A 19,348-nucleotide genomic window follows, 5' to 3' on the forward strand; every position below is an offset into this window, starting at 1 on the left:
AACAGACTTAATCTATATCAGCGTTCAGCAGTATGGTGTGCTTTCCAAGGGCAGTAACTCCAATAAAATAATCAATATAGGTAAAAAAGATACTTACATGTATCATTATATAAATGCAGAGAATAGGCTGGTTTCATACCAAGACATGTATCCGTATCTTGTGTTTGGGGGTGGATATTTCAAAATACATTTCCTGTAATTGTTCACTGAAATTACACATTTTCAATAAAAGGTAGATAAGTCGCATTAAAACTTAACAATTATCCCCAATCAATGCTACTGCACGTACAATTTTGGTCCAAAAATAAATATTGTTTTTGTTCCTCCTTATCCATAGGTCGAAATGGTAGGTCACGAAGGTGATACACGCGAAAACTGATTCTGTTTACAAGGATGCAAGTCTAATGTCATTTTTAAAATGAAGAAACCACAACTATTATACTTAGAAAATTGCATCGATTTCATATAACCTCTACAGATTAATTAAACAAACGGTTTGGACAACTAGAATAATTAGGAATGAAGAAGTCATTCATAATAATTATATTTTTATAATAGAGTATAAACCCTCTTATTCCAATATAGAATTACTGAAATATATGTACTTCATTATCAGATTGTAAAATTACTGAAATACCTAATTATCAGGCTGTAAAATTACTGAAATACCTTATTATCAGGCTGTAAAATTACTGAAATACCTCATTATCAGGTTGTAAAATTACTGAAATACCTCATTATCAGGTTGTAAAATTACTGAAATACTTCATTATCAGGTTGTAAAATTACTGAAATACTTCATTATCAGGTAGGAGAAGTGTGTAATAGTTCTAGAAACCAGAAGTATTTACAACGAAAGGAGCAAACTTTATCTACTGATGTGGTATTACATTAAACAAATCCATCAAAATAGAAAATAATCCAAAACAAACTGAAAATCATTTTATTCACCCTAAGCTTAAAAAAGTACATAAACAATCTCCCAGCCTTCTTCTGAAAATTTGATTTCAGTCTCGGCGCTCCTCCATATTTTACAATGTTTACCTTTTATTGTATGAAAAATTAATATTGAACAATTATTTATTGATTAGCTTATGATAAAAAAAGTGAACACATCAAATCTATCTCATGATACTCAACAGACAGAAAGAGATGTATAAATAAGACAGATAGAGAGAGAGAGAGAGAGAGAGAGAGAGAGAGAGAGAGAGAGAGAGAAAGAGAGAGAGAGAGAGAGAGAGAGAGGGAGATAGATAGATAGAGAGGGAGACACATATCATGTAAGCGCCTTGTAAACAGCCCCTTGATAATATATGACCATTAGAAATAAAAAGAATCAAACAACAGCACATACATGTAAGAGCATTTATACAAAGTACAGCACCGGGTTCAAACTGGATTTCCTGGTTATGTGAGTATTTACATCAAATACACGTGCACCACTAAATAGGAAGATCATTGAGTACAAATCTGCCTTTGTATGCCGAAGAAATCAAACATTTGTCAAAACCTTTCTGGCATAACAATAACTGAGTCTCCCTGAGAATATGGAAGGCGACGTCACGTCGGGTAGCCATTTTAATCCGTCTCACACATTATGGACGCGACTCGACAGGCATGACAAAAATCATCTCAACTATCATTTAAATGAGTTAAATGCTTCCCTTGTGCTAAAAAGTCCTGCAGATCTTGAAATTTCTTGCTTTTATGAATGTTTTGTAGGAGGTCAATGATACTGTCATAGTCGAGGTGTTCTGGCAGCCAGTCGCCTTGTGGAAGCATTTTGTAGTCAATTTCGTCATCGCGAGAACAACACGAGACTATTATAGTTCCGATTATCAAGATGATGATAGTGATTAACATTAAGATTCCAGCAATCAGGAGACAGGTTTGTTCAACAGCCATGATAAAAGTTTCCTTCACATCTGAAAAAGAGCATGAAACAAATTAATTTTATACCAGAGACATGGATTTCTCTGTTTATACAGGCATATTTCTGAAAACTTAAAACCGCAGTTTGGTGTACATGTACTTCATATCACCCGATTGAATGGGATTTGAAAAAAATGTCGCAGATCAATGTTATGGAACACAACACATTGACACTGCATATTAAAAAAGATTAGGGGAGCAAACATTTATTTTATATCATATGGTTTTTCCCACCATGTAAATCAATTATATATCGATTCCGGAGAGGGGTTTTAATATCATCGTGTTATATCACTGAATTTAAACATAATCTGATATATTTTAAGTCTGCATAATGGAATCGAAGAAGACCTACTAAGATATACGTAGATTATTTGTTGGAATCAGTGAGGGCTTCGAAAAACAAATAGTTGCACCAAACAGACGACCGTTTGGAATGGTATCCCCTTGAAATGTCAGAATGTGAAAAACTAGCGAGTGTGACATTTTTGTAGCTACCTTCATTTACGTGCACTCACTAAGTGAATACCTTTCAAAGTACCCCTCACTTATTTTGATTTAGTAGATATGAATTTTTGAGATTTATTTAATTTTGAATATAATTAAACTAAACAGAAAAAGTGAAGAATTAAAAAAAGCTGAGTTGTCATATTTGATGACATTACATGAATATTTTCGAAGTAGATTTCAGTTTTGCATATATATAGAAAATAACCCTGACGTATTGGTCAGAGGAATCATTACCGAATAATGTCATTAGGATCAGATTTAATGTTTTGTGTTGAGTCTTTGGACAAGCATTGTCGCAAACCATGGGTAAAATATTGTGACCTTGATATGAGACGATTCTGTACAAAGTACTTTATCAATATCATATTAATCCACGCAGATAGATGTATATATGTACCAGCTTCAGTTGGGCGTTAACCTGTGATGGACTTCTGGTCCATCTAGGGATGTAAGGACCGCCACCATTTGTTTGAATGATACTTACCCTCCAGATAAGGTGTGACATACTGAGGGGAAGACAGTCGGCCCTCTACTCCCTGATTGTGAAGTTGACAACATGCCTCCTGAAATGATATCATATAGAACTTGAAATTTGCATGTTTCGTTAACGTCAAATGCATACAAAGGGGGATAAATACAGGGGATTAATGCCTGTAATTTGATTAATGGCTGTAATTTGCACGTTATGGTATTCCAATAGCTGTATTTTTGCATCTGAAATCGAAAACAGTTTTATTTGAGCATTTTTGCTGTTTTTAAAGAATCTTGAAAAACCATCGAGAAGTTGACAGAGGTACACTGTAGATGTGAGTGTAAGGAACGATAACTCTGGGTAGAGATTGCAAAAATTACATATGCAGAAAAAATCCCACACCTCAGATGGAGACAGCTCTTCTTGTAAAACTGTATATCGTCGAATACCCACGGCTGATCTCGTCTTTTACTCAGCCGAGGGTAGCCGACGATGCGCTAGGTGTATTGTCGAATACCCACGGCTGATCTCGTCTTCTACTCAGCCGAGGGTAGCCGACGATGCGCTAGGTGCTGAGACTGAGGTTTTCATGAAAAAGAAATACGAAATGTGATCCCGTCTCCTTTGTGCTTAAAATGTGATCTGTCCTTGGATAGTGCGATGAAATAATATTTCTTCAGTCTTTTATCGACATCTTTGTTATTCTAAGAGTTTCTCTCAAAGTAAGATAGCATCAGTTAACAAAACAATCTACTTCAGTCAGATAATTTTCAGGTTTAGATATATTACATACTTTCATACAGTACCGCATTATTTTATATTACTTACTACATGTACATAACCTAAAAGGATACATATATTCTTCTGGTTCAAAAGATATTTCTGATAAGTGTAAAGCAAAGAGTCTTTAAGGACCCAAGGGTCAATTGAAATTGGTATCTATATGTACCCGGGGTAGATGTCGATTTTGGGGACTAATTCCTCTATGTTGTACCAAAAATGTACGTTATACTCGTCGAGTCATTCCATCCCTCACCCACAATGTCTGATGTCACGTGTTGAAAAATTTAAACACGTGTCAACCAGCAAAACAAATATCTTACTCATGCTAAACCTACGATAGTCTGATCAGCTTACCTTCAATATTGTTAAAGTAAAACAAAAACATCCAAAGGACAGAGAATGACACATACTGCCCGACATGACGAGCCACATTAAATAGAAGTTAAGATCCCAGCCTATCTCTTCAATCAACAGTTACAGGTTGATAATCGCCTCCACTTACACACAGTACTAGTGGGAGGGCACCATCTGGTGGCTCAATGAAAATACAATGTATGATATTTATATGCTATTGACTTTAACACGTTGGGGTGCGGATCAAAAAAAAAATCATGAACTACCGGTACTTTTCAGTGAGAGCAAGTGAATTGGATGTTTTAAATATAAAGCTGATATTTTTCATCTGAAGCAGAAAGAATTTTGATGCAGCTGATATGGTTTCAAACGTTTTCCCTAATCTATTTGAAAAACATTTGAATAACGAGGGAAATATCATTTTAAATATGAATATAGTGTTCTAACACCATAAATCTTGTTGGTGTTGGGAACTCCTTAAATATGCATTACAGATGGCCGGGTGACAAGAACAACTGATTTAACACCAGATACCCCTGTAAAAAAAAAAAACGCATTTGTAATGAAATAAGGCGTACCGGATCCCCTTATCGACACATTTTACATGTATCAAGTGGACAAAATTTGTGGTTCAAAACATCGAACCATAGAGATTAAATCCGCACATATATATGTACATGTACGTGTATATTATTTCCTTCCATAATGACATGCAATCGGGTTTTAGAAATATACGGATCCAAGCTATCACTCGTAATAGTTGATCTGATTGTATCTTTTTTTTTTAATTTCTTGTTTGTTCTTATGACTTTCTGGCTGCTAGATTGTTTAAAAACATTCTGATCAGACGAAAAGCAGGGAAATATTACTTTGACCCAGTTTTAAAAAAAAATGAAACGGGAAATTCAAATTTGATCTATGCAGATATTTTGACTTAATTCCTTTATTTCTCCAGTCAAGACTCGGAACATTATTTACAGCAACATTGACTTAAATTTGAAAGACAGGCAAGGTACATGAGATAAATCTGTGTCATGAATACTTTCACCCACTTGTTAATAATGAACAATTCCATTGGTTGTATATCCTCCGTCACACAGACAAGTCAAGTTGAAATATATGTAATTTTATCGAGAAATATAACACATTGAAAAAGCATATAAGCTTATTACTGAGAACAAGAGTGAATGTTTATTTTATTAATCAATATCAGAAGATACCATTATGTATGTATGTCGTGTTGGTTTATAGAAATTGGAAGTACATTTTAAACGAGTGTATATCATTGTAAGTAATTTTTGAAATACTTTTTGTCAGTGATTACGGTGTGACAAAATCCAAAGATGCAGATCTTTGATAAAAATTTGATTAGGGTGTGATATATTCCATAGAAGAAGATCTTCGATTAAAGAATTCACTGTCATCTGTTCTTAAAATCCATGTAAACAGTAGTATATACTGTGCACTCATTCCAAAATATCGATACATTGTACTAGAACACAAAACGCCTTATACTACACCACAGTACGACACGCTTAAGGAGGTATGCTACACCAGAGAAATTTAATACAAAAAATGATGTTCTTGTACACACATCCCCGGTCTATCCCGATTTCCTCCACAGATACAGCTATCTCACTGCTTAACCAATGTAACGGAAAGAGGGCCAGTAATCTTTTATAGCCTGTCTTCAGACAGGACGTACATGTATAATGATACAGCGATATCTGTACATCCGTCTGTTCGGAGTTTTCTGTTTCTATTTTCATTTCTCTGTCAGATATATGATATCTTTGTGGGTCACTCTAGATCAATTTTGCAATTTTTATCCACTTCGATCTTTCTTGCGGAAGCTTTGTTCCTTTATTTGAAAATGAATGTTAGGGTACATAATTTGTCCAGTCTTACAGTTAACGCCTCCCAGTTTTCAAGTGAGGACCTTATTTTCATAATAATTCATACTTATGATCTAAGTGTATACTTTACGGATCAAAGTGCAAGTTTTACAGATTTATGTATAAAATTTCAGTTTTACACGTGTCAATTATAGATTTAGTGTAAATTTTACAGTTTAAAGTGTGGAAAATAAACAAGTGTACGTAGCCTGGAGCACTACTACGCTCCCGTAGTTATGGAACACTTGTTATATGCGACACCTTTCTATTGGGGACCCTCACACAAAGACTACACAACTAAGAAGTTCGAAGGTACGACAAACGAACAGACTGACGACGAATAAATTGAGCCCCGAGAGACACCCCGCCCAAATTAGACATATTATTGGGAGGGGTATAGTTGAGTAATTTACGATTCGTAAACTTCTGTATTCCTTCGGCCTCAAGGGAACATTGTTGCAACAGGCCCATGCAGATAATCGATTCTGCCCGCATTGTTCACATGTATGACCAGGGATACTTACATTTATACAAGTCCATTTTGTAAGAAAAATGTAATTTCTGAAGGCAACTGATCATATATCAACATCCAACACAAAATTCAGGTATGTCGAGGTCGGACCCCTGACGTCATGCTTATTTAAATACTGTAAACAAATATACATACAATTGTATAAGTTACTTACATAGAGGCTGCCAGTAACTGTAGCGCACGAATCCCTTACAGTACAGGTCAGCTGGTCCATGATGGCGATTTGCTGAGCTGAAATCAAAGATCGGTCGACATTAATATTCCTCCTTGCCGGTTATTTCGTAATTACCTGATCGTACCTGTGATAGCATTGTTGCTAACCATTCCGAAGGTAAATACTCTCCTCAGGTGTGTCGAAATGAGGTCAAGCGCCGACTCGTCAGGTGAAAATATCAAACTTTCGTACCATACCGATACGTAATGAGAGATATATGCACTAAGAATGTAAAAACTTTAGGGAGAATGTAAAACAACAAGGATCACAATTCTGTACAAATCTTAGTTATACCAGTGACATGATGACCGGGCAGTATTAATATTGGTCACACACATTGATCGCTAATTGACGTTGGTAGAAAAAATAAACAAATTATAATAATTCAAGAAGACATCATTAAAGGATAACCCTACTATGGTGACATCAATCTTAATTCTGTTACAGTTCCTTTCTCGTCCTCGTGTTTAGCATTTTTTGAATACGTGATAATTATTTTACTTTGTGATAAACAATCGCTAGGAAGGATAACTCTGATTTACTTGCCGGAAAGATTTTAACCAGTCCCGCCCCTTTCTGGAAGCCCTCTCTGATGCATCATCATTATTCAATATATGTGCTCCATTTTCAATTGAAATAATGATACAATGTAGTTTCAAGGGTTTAAGCTTAAGGAGCAGCTTGGGGTGGGGTGGGGGGGGGAGTGAGGGGGTGGGGGTGGGGGGCATACCTCTACTTTCAGGAGGAAGGGGGTAGAAATATGTATGTGTACCAAAGACTTAGACTTTCATTAGAAACAAAGTTTTGTGCCCCCGGGCATTGAATTTATCGTGTTACCTGTATTACGCTTTTAAGTCATTTACTGTTGGTTTCACGAGTTTGTATAACCACAGAATAAGATTAAAAAGACCCCAGTTTTGTTTGGCGTTTATTGAAATATCTGAATGGTTCACAGTTTGTTGCGTTCTTCGGAAAACTCTGGTTAAGAAATTCACTTTTGTACTTACCATTCAAAATCATTCTGAAAATTTACCCCTCTCCCATAAAATGATTACAAATATTAATTTTTCCCCGTTAAGTGTTTAGTTTGTTCCTAGCCATTTAGTGTATATATCTGATGCTGACAGCCCATATACCCATACACAGCTAGATATAGATGTTCACATTTTACATATACCTATACACAGCTAGATATAGATGTTCACATTTTACATATACCTATACACAGCTAGATATAGATGTTCACATTTTACATATACCCATACACAGCTAGATATAGATGTTCACATTTTACATATACCTATACACAGCTAGATATAGATGTTCACATTTTACATATACCTATACACAGCTAGATATAGATGTTCACATTTTACATATACCTATACACAGCTAGATATAGATGTTCACATTTTACATATACCTATACACAGCTAGATATAGATGTTCACATTTTACATAGTTTCTTTTTTCCAGTTAAACATTCAATATAAAAGCAGTCATTTTTGTTACAATTTCTATTAGTATTGCGAATTATATGCATGCATTATATTTCATTTGTGAAACGTAACCATTGAAATCAGTCTGTGGTTTTGTGGTGAGCAAGTTTAAGGACATGGATACAGAGGTCAGTGTTGCTGATAATAAGAGATAGAGAATAAAAACATAAATACTAGATACATAAACGAACGTGTCTATATTCACACTGTAATTTGAAAACAAGTCTGGCCACATACTGATTGTAACGATAAACGATAGCCCTGGATGACGAGGAACAGCAACATTCGTGTCATCTTCTTGACATCTTTATCTAATGCCTTCTCATCCCTGTACAACGTTTCTATGTAGCTCATATATAGTGCATGTAGTTAGAATCAATTATCTTTACTGCAATCAACCCATCAGGGAAATGTTAATTACAGGGAACGGAAATTAGTTGATTAACAGAGTTGGGGGGAAAAACCCACCGAACATCCACAACCACTCACCCACCCACCCTCCCACATGATATTTATATTTTTAAAATTGAACTTAAGATGTAAAGTTTTAAAAGTTTTATTCATAACTAATCTTGTCTTTGATTTCATATATGTAAGTAATTAATGAACTTTTAAATCAATATTTTTTATATGTTTATTTAACAGGAAGAAATAGTTACCTCCATACACGGAAACCTTAGTCATGTCTGTATCCGATATCCAACAGCAGCAGGTGCCCGCGTGAGAGGCAATGCCAACAGTCGTGCAGTCACAATAGTATATACAATAGTAGATTTTACACATGCATAATGTTACTAAATATAGCTCCTCGTAAGATAAGAAATTTGTCATCTAAATGTACATCATGATCAGTTGTGTAAACTGTACAAAGATATTATTATACAATGACAAATATATGACAATGTATTAGATACATGTATCTACATGTAATTATCGTGATCCCGTTGGACTTTATAATCTGGTGCACATGATGCACTCATGAGGTGAGTTAAATCTCATTAATGCGCATCTACACACATAAGACAACGGAGGTGTCTTTGAGGTTTTTTTTTCAGTGGCGGATTGAGAGGAGGCATATCCATACCCCCTCATTCATTAAAAGAACGAGGGAGGAGGAAATGATTTAAGAGTGAAAGAGAAAATAGAATATTAGAGAGATATTAACTTAAAAAGGAAAAAGATGAAATTATATTTTTTTATGTGATTAGTGCATCCCCTCCTCTCTTTCTCCATCGATTGGACCTTTTGTTAAACACAATATTTACGGTGAAAGTTACGAACGGTTGGGGAGGGGTGTCTTAAGTATACATGCATATTTAACGGTCATGATCTCATCATGAAGCTATTATTGATAAGGTTAGGGAATAGGGAAGCGTAAAAGCCCCCCCCCCCTCCCCCATCCCCCGCGCAAAAAAGCAATACCATTGATATGACTTCTAGAATTCATTTTGTATTCCTTATTGGAAACTGGATGCTTTCATTACACATTATTATGCTCTTTAGACAGGTACTTGTCTTAAAGTGCTACATAACTGACAAACTTGTTAGTCAGAACTCGAATATTTAATATTAATCACAGCGGCAAAATATTGGATATCATTTGACCACTGATTGCAGAGATTATGGGTTTTCAAACTATACACATTTTTATCAATATTTACATATTCAATTCAGTGAATAAAACTAATTTTACTTTTATTCACGGTGCACGAAAGTTTAAAACGTCATTTCCCATTAGATAACATAAAGGCGCGAAAAGAACAAGTAAGTTTCCCATACGCGGTTTAATCACCTAATTGTGGTTGAAATTCAAACCGATTTGCATGCATTTCACCATCGATGAGTATTGCTTGATTTTAAAGGAACATAAACAATTAAATATTATATCAGGTTATTTTCTTCTTCGTTTGTACCATAACTCCAAAATGGCGTTAGAATTTTTATCGTCTTCTTCTCCGAGATATGTATCCCACGTCAGTGTTCAAATTACTATACATGTAACATCTGTACCTCTGACACAAAGAGCTCATGGCTCCAAGCTTACGTATTGCTGGACATATTTAATACATGTATTACTCGTTACCATAAGTCGTTTATCCACGGATTACAAACATTCCTCAGTTGCATCAACTGGATATAAAATGCTGTATCCGGAAATAAGACCTTTATTACCTTCGCTCACAAAAGAATCAATAACCAATCCGCTCGCGTTAGCAACATTGATCTACCTCCCCGATCATCTGTCGTCCAAATAACGTCTTTACATGTACTAGTATATCAAAGATTGTATTGCTTATTAATAGATCAACATTTACTCATTTTACGCTCGCTTGTGAGAATTTAAATTTCCCTTTACTCCTCTAAGTCATTTACAAACATTGAAAACGTGTGATATGTATTGACAGCAAACTTCACCTGCAGGTGTTAAATTTATTTTCTCAGTCCGCCAAACTTGAATTAAACGTACGTGTGACTGAAGGATAATAGGTATATCAAAAACATAAACTAATACGTCCCATAGCCGAACATGTAATGAAATCCGATTTAAAGAGATTTAACTTTTTGTTCGCAATCCTTGAATTTCTTCTCGATCGAGTCTACCCGACGTCTCCGTAGCGACGTGGCTATCATGTGACCGACCTTAATCTCCGAGTTTTGTGCAATATGGCTATTCGTATGTAGATACTATATGGGACCGTAATTGTAGAAGATAACGTATTGTTTAAGAATTATTTAATGGATTTATTTAGATTAATTAGGTAAGTGTATTTCGTATTTGTTTATGGTTAATTGAGAAATTTCCTCTATGAAAAACTGTGTCATGTTCCACATAAAAGCTTCTACTTTTTACCTTTGATATAAATTGATTTCGCTGGTATGTAAGCGGTGTTATTCACATGGAAACATTACATCTTTTAAAGAAAATTTTATGGAAGGTGTACCATACATTCAATGAATCTTGTCGTATAGTCACAACTACTAGATGTCTTGAATGGGTTGCTGTCACTTTAGCATACATTCTTTTTAACAGTTCTACCTACACTAATGAAACTATATCCGACAACTCGTTACACAAATCATCTTCAGACACCTACAAATTGTGAAATATAAATAAGGAAAAACGATGCAAAGATGTTGATGTAAAATCTTGGTGTTGTTCTTGTCAAAGCGTTAAAAAGCTAATATCTATAAAGAGGTCTGTAGAACAAACAAATCCACGAATCCTGGAAATTAGAGGTTATTTGCTAACTCGTTCCTCTCATTGATTTTAACCTTCGTTAGGAATTTTAAAAGCTCCCTGTCTGTGTGCAGTGAAACCGAGCCGGGACTGAGCGAAAAGGTCTATTCATTCAGAATAAACCACGTCAATTTTCTAATGTCTGATTTGAGAAAATAATACCTATGGAAAGAAAAACAATGTATTGATCGACCTTCGTGAGCTCTATCAATTGAAAAATGCCGCCCTTTATATTTTTCATGCGGTTGAATTATGCATAAAAACGAATCCTTGCGTAAGTATGTGTTTGTGCATACTCCGAAAGTTAGAGATAATTTGTCAGTAATATGACTGCATATTTCACGTTGGCTTTAAGTTATAAATCGAATTGGGGAATAGATATCGCACCCCCCAAAAAATAGCTAAGCGACAGTGAAAAGTTCATAATTCAATTTCATTTCGAACCCTTATCGGGATTAAGCTTTTGTTTGTAAAAGAATTGCACTATTGTAAGTCCGACTCAATGGGGTTCCATACTGAAGTTTAAAAGAGGAATAATTATTTCCAATATTTCAATGAGATATTCGAGACAGGCTTTAAATCCTGGCTAGTATTGTTAAAATCCAATATATATATTTCAGATGTCGGCGTTGTTAGCAATTAATGTATATCGAAATTCGGCGTTTCTCAATGTGTTGAATTCAATACTGTTTTTGTAACGATCGAATTGATGATTTAATTGCATTTGAAGTTGAGGTTGGGAATGCATGATTTATTTTAATGTTTACTTGTAAAACGGTAAATACACTTGCATATCGACACACTCATTATTTCAACAGACATCCCCCGTAAAACATTTCATTATGATCAGAGATGCCACGATTTCGAATTCCAAGGTTGTTCATCCAGAACTCGTTTAATGATAGCAGTCTTTAACAGAGTACATTCCAATATCATTTTCTTATAAATAAGAACTAAAACATGGTGTAATTTATTTGACTATACATGTATCTATATTTTCCATGTTTTTGCCTCTGATATACAGTGTATCTACAAATTGTAATGATAGCCATTTCCTCATGAATGCGGCGCAGTGAAATATGCTACTTTCTGAAGCATGCCGACGTGAAACCTTGTAGTTTATACTCTCATATATTTTTTAAAAAAAATAATTTGTAATGAAATCATGCATTCATGGTGACGTCATAATGTCTTTCTATGGTTGTTCCAACATGATGACTGACTAGCGCAACACAACAGACGTCGACAATGAAAATTTAATGCTTTATACATGTATAATAGATATTTCATGAAAACTTAATTCAAATTTCATTTCTTTCAGATGCATTTTGTTTGTTAGGTATCATTAGTGCAGTTATAGAAGAAATTAGCCCAAAATGGCAGCTACCACAACGTTGCCAAAGATCTCTCGCACTCCTTTGTCTACACCCGTCCCTCCTTCGATACAGCGGTCCAACACCATGTACGGGGCCTATCCCCCGCGGGAACTCTCAAGCTCCATGAGTCTGGTTCATATCCCACCCAGGGTCAACCCCCTGGCTCCACCCCCACCCCGTAAAAGAATCCAGGATCATTGGGAGACCGTAGAACAACACTGGCACAATGATCAGAGGCGGATCCTGATGCAACAGCGGGAACATCGACGGTATCACTCAGCCTGGGCCAAAGCCTTCTACGGGGCACCTGCTGAAAAAGAGCAATATAGGTGAGAGTCATTTATGTCCCGGCTCAGAAGGACTGGGACAGATACTTACGATATACACAGTATCTCGCTGTACCGCGGTCATTTAAATGTGAAGAGCTCGGATATAATTATCATTTATATACAACTGCACATGGAATATTGAGATACTTGTAAGGGTTGAGCTGATAGCTTATTAAAGTGGAAGAAGACATTGCAAAATGACACGTAGTATTATGTTATAAGTAGAATTCGGTATTCATAATCTGAATCATCGTGAAGAGATCTGTTGTAGATGTAACAGCCCTGTTTACTATAATAATGTTGGTTATCATTGTATTTCTGATGATTTTTGGCTACAGCACATGCTATTTATTGTATTTCTGATGATTTTTGGCTACAGCACATGCTATTTATTGTATTTCTGATGATTTTTGGCTACAGCACATGCTATTTATTGTTCTGTTATATGGTGACACGAAGCATAGAGAAGCAAATCTTTGCAAATTCTTTTACAGGCTTTGTTACAATTTGGGAGTCCGTACATGCAATGATCCTAGACTATAAAGTTAATGTGTTTATTTATGAAATTAAAATAGTTTAAGTACAATATATCCACGGGGTTAATTTTGTCTTCACAAAAGATAATGATTTTAAAGTAATACTATTCAAAAGCAAAATTTGGAACAACAACAAATCCTGCAATGTAACAGCAGTCTGATCCTTTAAAGAAACCTGTATTGTTGAAATTAACAATACATGCATCTCTGCTCTCACATGGAGTACACTTAAAGTCAAGACGGGCATTATTGACACAGCTTGTGTTTGTTTCTTTATTTGCTATGTCAAAAATCCAAACGGTTATATCAAAGTGGAACAGATTACGAAGTTGCCACATATACCGTCGTTATTTTACTCAGGTGTTAAAAGTTCTATTTAAAATTATCCGTATCTAAGGACGCCAGATAGGAAATGACAAATTATCCACTCTTACGTAAACTGTTTCGATCGTTAATCGTTCCTATGTAATCAATACATTCTCAGACAGGAAATTCGTATAATTTGATTCCTTTACATATAAAAGATAAGCTTGTCTTCAATTCTAATGTACCTAGTTTGTGGAGTTGATTAAGAACAACTAACACTTTATGCTGGGGAGGTCTTATTTGAGCGACACGAATGCACACTCGAAAATGCCACCTAGACGCTTGACAGTGATTAAATTGCTGAGGAAGTCAAGAACGGTTGGGGCGGTCCATAAATTTCTCATTCACATTGATGAATTATTGGGTAAATCTTTTGCAGAGAAATAAACACTACATTTGTTGCACATTTATTGTAAATACTGACTACCAAAATTGATAAAAACACGCGACAAACTTCCTAATCTTTGTATATTCAGTAATTCCCAAGTTTGGAATTCTACTCGTGCATGTATAGAATAGACTCATTTTGTAAATACGTTGAAATTTTTCTAGGGAAGTCAGTGGTTTATTTACTTAATAATTTAAATGTCCAGTTTTCTTTCTTTATCGATGTTGTCACAACATAACTTTAAAGTCGCTTCTTTTAAGTTTGATTTATCTCTTATCGCAATCGCTTCTTGCGAGTTTGATTTCAGACAACATGAGAAAGCACTACGGGATATTTCAAAACATCAAAAGCAAGAACACATTTGTCCCTTTGGCAATTTCCTATGAAGGAAACATTAAACGGTGGGGGCATTTTTCCATTGATTAATTCTATTAACTCTCAAGAATTCATTTCTGAATAAAATTAACTTTTATTACGCCAATTTGTATCAACAATTTACCATAAAATAATGTTACGCCAGAGATAGAGGGGGCGGACAGGAAATCGGCCTCACAATACAATAATAAAAAAAAGCTTCGTTACGTCTCAAGCAAAAATAAAACTAATATTTAGCTGGCATTTTAAACATCATTTATGGTTTCTTGGAATCAGGAATCTCGATTCATTAGATCATAAATTGGCACAGAAGTCAAATTTTACACCCCTTAAAATGGGACAGAATTGCCCCAATAAATTAGGTTATCTAATATTTTATACAAACAGTTACCGGCCAAAGTAAACACAGACATACCCTTTTGGCTGCTAAAGTTAATTTGTTCTATATTTTTCATGATTTTATCATAAAACAGCAGTATGTTTACAAACAGCTTAACCTGTGAAATCGGAAACCCAGTACTACCGGAGCAGTCCTGTGTCAAGTTGTCATCACGTGCCTGATTTCCAATCTTAACTTTCCCTGTCCTGCTGTTTACAATGCGAGGAGAATCATCGTTTTCAAAGAATACTTTCTTCTCCTTTTTCAATATAATATTGATATTGTAGTATAAATACATATATTGCAATGATTTGGCAACCAGCAATTAGTATCATAGGATTGTAATGATATGGTAATCAGTGTTATTACATTGTAATGATATAATAATCAGCAGTTAGTGTTATAATCTTGCAATGATACGATAATTAACAGTTAGTGTTATAATATTGTAATGATACGATAATCAGCAGTTAGTGTTATAATATTGTAATGATACGATAATCAGCAGTTAGTGTTATAATATTGTAATGATACGATAATCAGCAGTTAGTGTTATAATATTGTAATGATTTATTTCAGCAGTTAGTGTTATAATATTGTTATATGATAACCAGCAGTTAGTGTTATAATAGTGTTATGATACGATAATCAGCAGTTAGTGTTATAATATTGTAATGCTTTATTTCAGCAGTTAGTGTTATAATATTGTTATATGATAACCAGCAGTTAGTGTTATAATAGTGTTATGATATGATAATCAGCAGTTAGTGTTATAATCTTGTTATGATACGATAATCAGCAGTTAGTGTTATAATATTGTAATGATACGATAATCAGCAGTTAGTGTTATAATGTTGTAATGATACGATAATCAGCAGTTAGTGTTATAATCTTGTAATGATACGATAATCAGCAGTTAGTGTTATAATCTTGTAATGATACGATAATCAGCAGTTAGTGTTATAATATTGTTATGATATGATAATCAGCAGTTAATGTTATAATCTTGTAATGATACGATAATCAGCAGTTAGTGTTATAATATTGTAATGATTTATTTCAGCAGTTAGTGTTATAATATTGTAATGATACGATAATCAGCAGTTAGTGTTATAATATTGTAATGATTTATTTCAGCAGTTAGTGTTATAATCTTGTAATGATACGATAATCAGCAGTTATAGTGTTATAATCTTGTTATGATACGATAATCAGCAGTTAGTGTTATAATATTGTAATGATACGATAATCAGCAGTTAGTGTTATAATATTGTAATGATACGATAATCAACAGTTAGTGTTATAATATTGTTATGATACGATAATCAGCAGGTAGTGTTATATTATTATAATGATACGATAATCAGCAGCTGCTGTTTATATAATATGTCAATGATCGATACGGTATTCAACAGTTACAAATAAATTTAAAGCCTGTAAGAAAATTCTACGATAATCTGTACAATGGCAAATTCAAACTTTGGTAGAATACAGACTTTTGTAGGTTAATAAGCTATTTAAATTCTTTTTATAGGATTAATTATATCGAGAATTAGATTTCAATGCAATCGAGAGAAGAAGAAAAAACCGCGAGAAATTGACACCAAATTGCATCAAAATTCAGAGCAAACTTACTGCCTTACATAATGTACATTATTGATCCTGAATTTAATGTACAGTGTGTGTGTGACGACATGTAATGTTCGGTAACTCTAGCACACGGAGCGTACTAATTCAGAATACTTGTACAAGTACATGATTATTATTCTACAGGCTACAAGTACGTGTATATGGACAATATTTAGCTTACTAGTACAACGCATCTTTTCGTTCAATACATGTACCATATTCAAATCAAACATTATAAATGTCTTATATATGTTCGTGAAAGCTAAAATCTAGAGAAGATAATAATATTGCTGTTTAGAAAAATCAATTTGAAGAGAAAGCCATAATTAACCTGCTCTAGTGGTGTAACCCTTTGTTGCTTGACGGTCAAACTAATGGTGTTCTTAAACAGCGTCATCATTGCTTATAATTTAACTTTCGTTGACAGAAAACACTTTCGGGATGTACTGAAACAGCAGATGGCAGATCAAGATACCAATAAGAGCCTCGCTTTCAAAGAGAAATGTCTGGAGAGTAAACAGTCCATAGCTTACGATAACGACTGTCGACAGAAGGACTCAGACGCCTACATCAAGAAACATGTCTACTTACAAAACTTCAGAGACGGAAACAAAGATGTACGTACAGCATAAGCTATAGAGAAAGCGTAACGCTCATCTTTTCTTACAGCGATAAACAATTAATGTCGGGTACATTCAGGACTAGAAAACATTGTTAACTTTTTATTCATTTCACTGAACTTTACAGGTAGAAAACACCACCTTTCATACGTTTTGATCGTATTCTTTGAAATCTATGGGGTGTACATTTGAAAGTCCATACTTTAGAACTTTTGGATATATAGGATCATTTTTATAATGATTTACTTTCAGATGATGGAGAAAAAATGGCAAGAGTCAAGGACGGACCGGTTCTTAGAACAGCGGATTGATAGAGAGCGTCTACGATACAACCCCATAAACTGGTCCTGTAGTCTCAAGTGATTTCTGTTGGTGTTCAGGATTTCTTTGGATGTTCATGTACAGTTGTACTTTATACAGTATCTTGTAAGAAAGTAAATGCACCATGGCTGGGTTTTTTCACATCACGGTTCGGAAGATTTACCAGTATGCAAAGAATCACTCAATTTCAATTTTTTCCCTTCAAGTGTAGCTCTTTGACATTTACGAAATATAGATTAAGAAGTTGCAACTTGATTATCACAATCACTACAGACAGATCAGAGTCTCTGTCACAAATTATTGTTTGATGAAGAAGAGGTTTCGTCATATATAAGCAGTAATTTTGACGCACGTACTATATGCATTTTCTTCTACAGCCATCTTTTCTTACCACAGATATTTGAATGCACTTTATTACGTCATTAAGTACCCCCCCCCCCCCCCCCAAGGCTACTGCTGTTTATGCTCATCATATGATTATCAATATGGAACACAGCTGTTTATGTGACGTGATTGTGACTTTAGATATGCCCATTTCATAGGTAAAAGTTGCTCAATTCATGTCAGCTCTGGATCTAGTATACCATAAAATACCATATCTGTAAGCAATTTACATTACGCGGCTTAACAAAAAAAAAATAATTGAGTATCATTTGAGATACATGTATATATTTTCTCTCAGAGTAATGGGTTCAATAAATCTAAGTCGATTATCCCTTTCGCGGAGGATATAAATTCATTAGAATGTAAAGACCGCCCACGGGAAGATAAGGTATTTTACAGTAATACAGAATCTCACAATGTCACATTCTGTTTTTAATATTTGTCTTAGAATTATGTCTGTTTATGTAAGAATTTAGTATTGCTTTGAAGCCAAGGTTTTTCTTTGGTGTTCAGAACACCCTGTGATACTTGTTAAGTGCTGTGATAGATACGAGCTTTTGTCGTTGGTTATTACTTGTTGTCACATATATCAACTGTACGTATTCTTATCAGTATTATGAAGTGAGACCATATCGTATTGCGTGTATTTTTTGTTTTGATAAGGTATAATTTATATATATTATTTGTCTCCAGTTACTAACTTATACAAGTGTATTATCTTTATGACATGTGTACGTTAGTTTTACAGTGTACGTAACATGAACGGATTTCTAAAAATGCTGAAACAGAGGATATTAACAGATTACTTGTTTTGCTGTGAATATTTCATTAAATCATTCGCAGAAACTTCTGTCTATTTTAATAGTTCTGATGTTTCAAATTAATCCAGTTCTTCTAGTTTGATGCAACTAAATCTTGTTTCGTTGTCCTATCTATTTTTATTAAAATCTGATAATTTGATATGTTGTTATCTTATTATGCAAAGAAAGAAAATTTGCACCAAACGCATTGGCCATGCAGTGTCTTAAAACATTATATACAGTGTATATGGAGCTTGTATCACGCCATCGTGGCTTATGTGCGACTAGAATACAATTTAAAGAAATTTAAATTAACATAATCTAAAGAGCAGGTTTCCAATACTTTTTTCTTGATTGTCTCCCTTCAGATATTCATCAATATTTGATGCCTATTCTGTCAGGCAAATAGATCATTT

The 19,348-nt window shown here is 34.5% G+C and overlaps 2 protein-coding genes across 2 annotated transcripts; one reads left to right on the forward strand and one right to left on the reverse strand.

Moving 5' to 3' along the window:
- Window positions 1–927: 927 nt before the first annotated feature.
- On the reverse strand, window positions 928–10,471 carry LOC125654821 (uncharacterized). Its single transcript, XM_048884911.2, has 4 exons — window positions 8,851–10,471; window positions 6,633–6,709; window positions 2,927–3,005; window positions 928–1,925 (listed from the first exon to the last, which is right to left on the reverse strand). The coding sequence occupies exons 1-4, from the start codon at window positions 9,020–9,022 to the stop codon at window positions 1,633–1,635; spliced, it is 621 nt and encodes a 206-aa protein (XP_048740868.1). The 5' UTR covers window positions 9,023–10,471; the 3' UTR covers window positions 928–1,632.
- Window positions 10,472–10,574: 103 nt separating this feature from the next.
- LOC125654820 (uncharacterized) lies at window positions 10,575–19,092 on the forward strand. Its single transcript, XM_048884910.2, has 4 exons — window positions 10,575–10,950; window positions 12,751–13,134; window positions 17,235–17,424; window positions 17,680–19,092. The coding sequence occupies exons 2-4, from the start codon at window positions 12,806–12,808 to the stop codon at window positions 17,788–17,790; spliced, it is 630 nt and encodes a 209-aa protein (XP_048740867.1). The 5' UTR covers window positions 10,575–10,950; window positions 12,751–12,805; the 3' UTR covers window positions 17,791–19,092.
- The last annotated feature ends 256 nt before the right edge of the window (window positions 19,093–19,348 follow it).

Source organism: Ostrea edulis, chromosome 7, assembly GCF_947568905.1.
Source record: "Ostrea edulis chromosome 7, xbOstEdul1.1, whole genome shotgun sequence".
Lineage (NCBI taxonomy): Eukaryota > Metazoa > Mollusca > Bivalvia > Ostreida > Ostreidae > Ostrea > Ostrea edulis.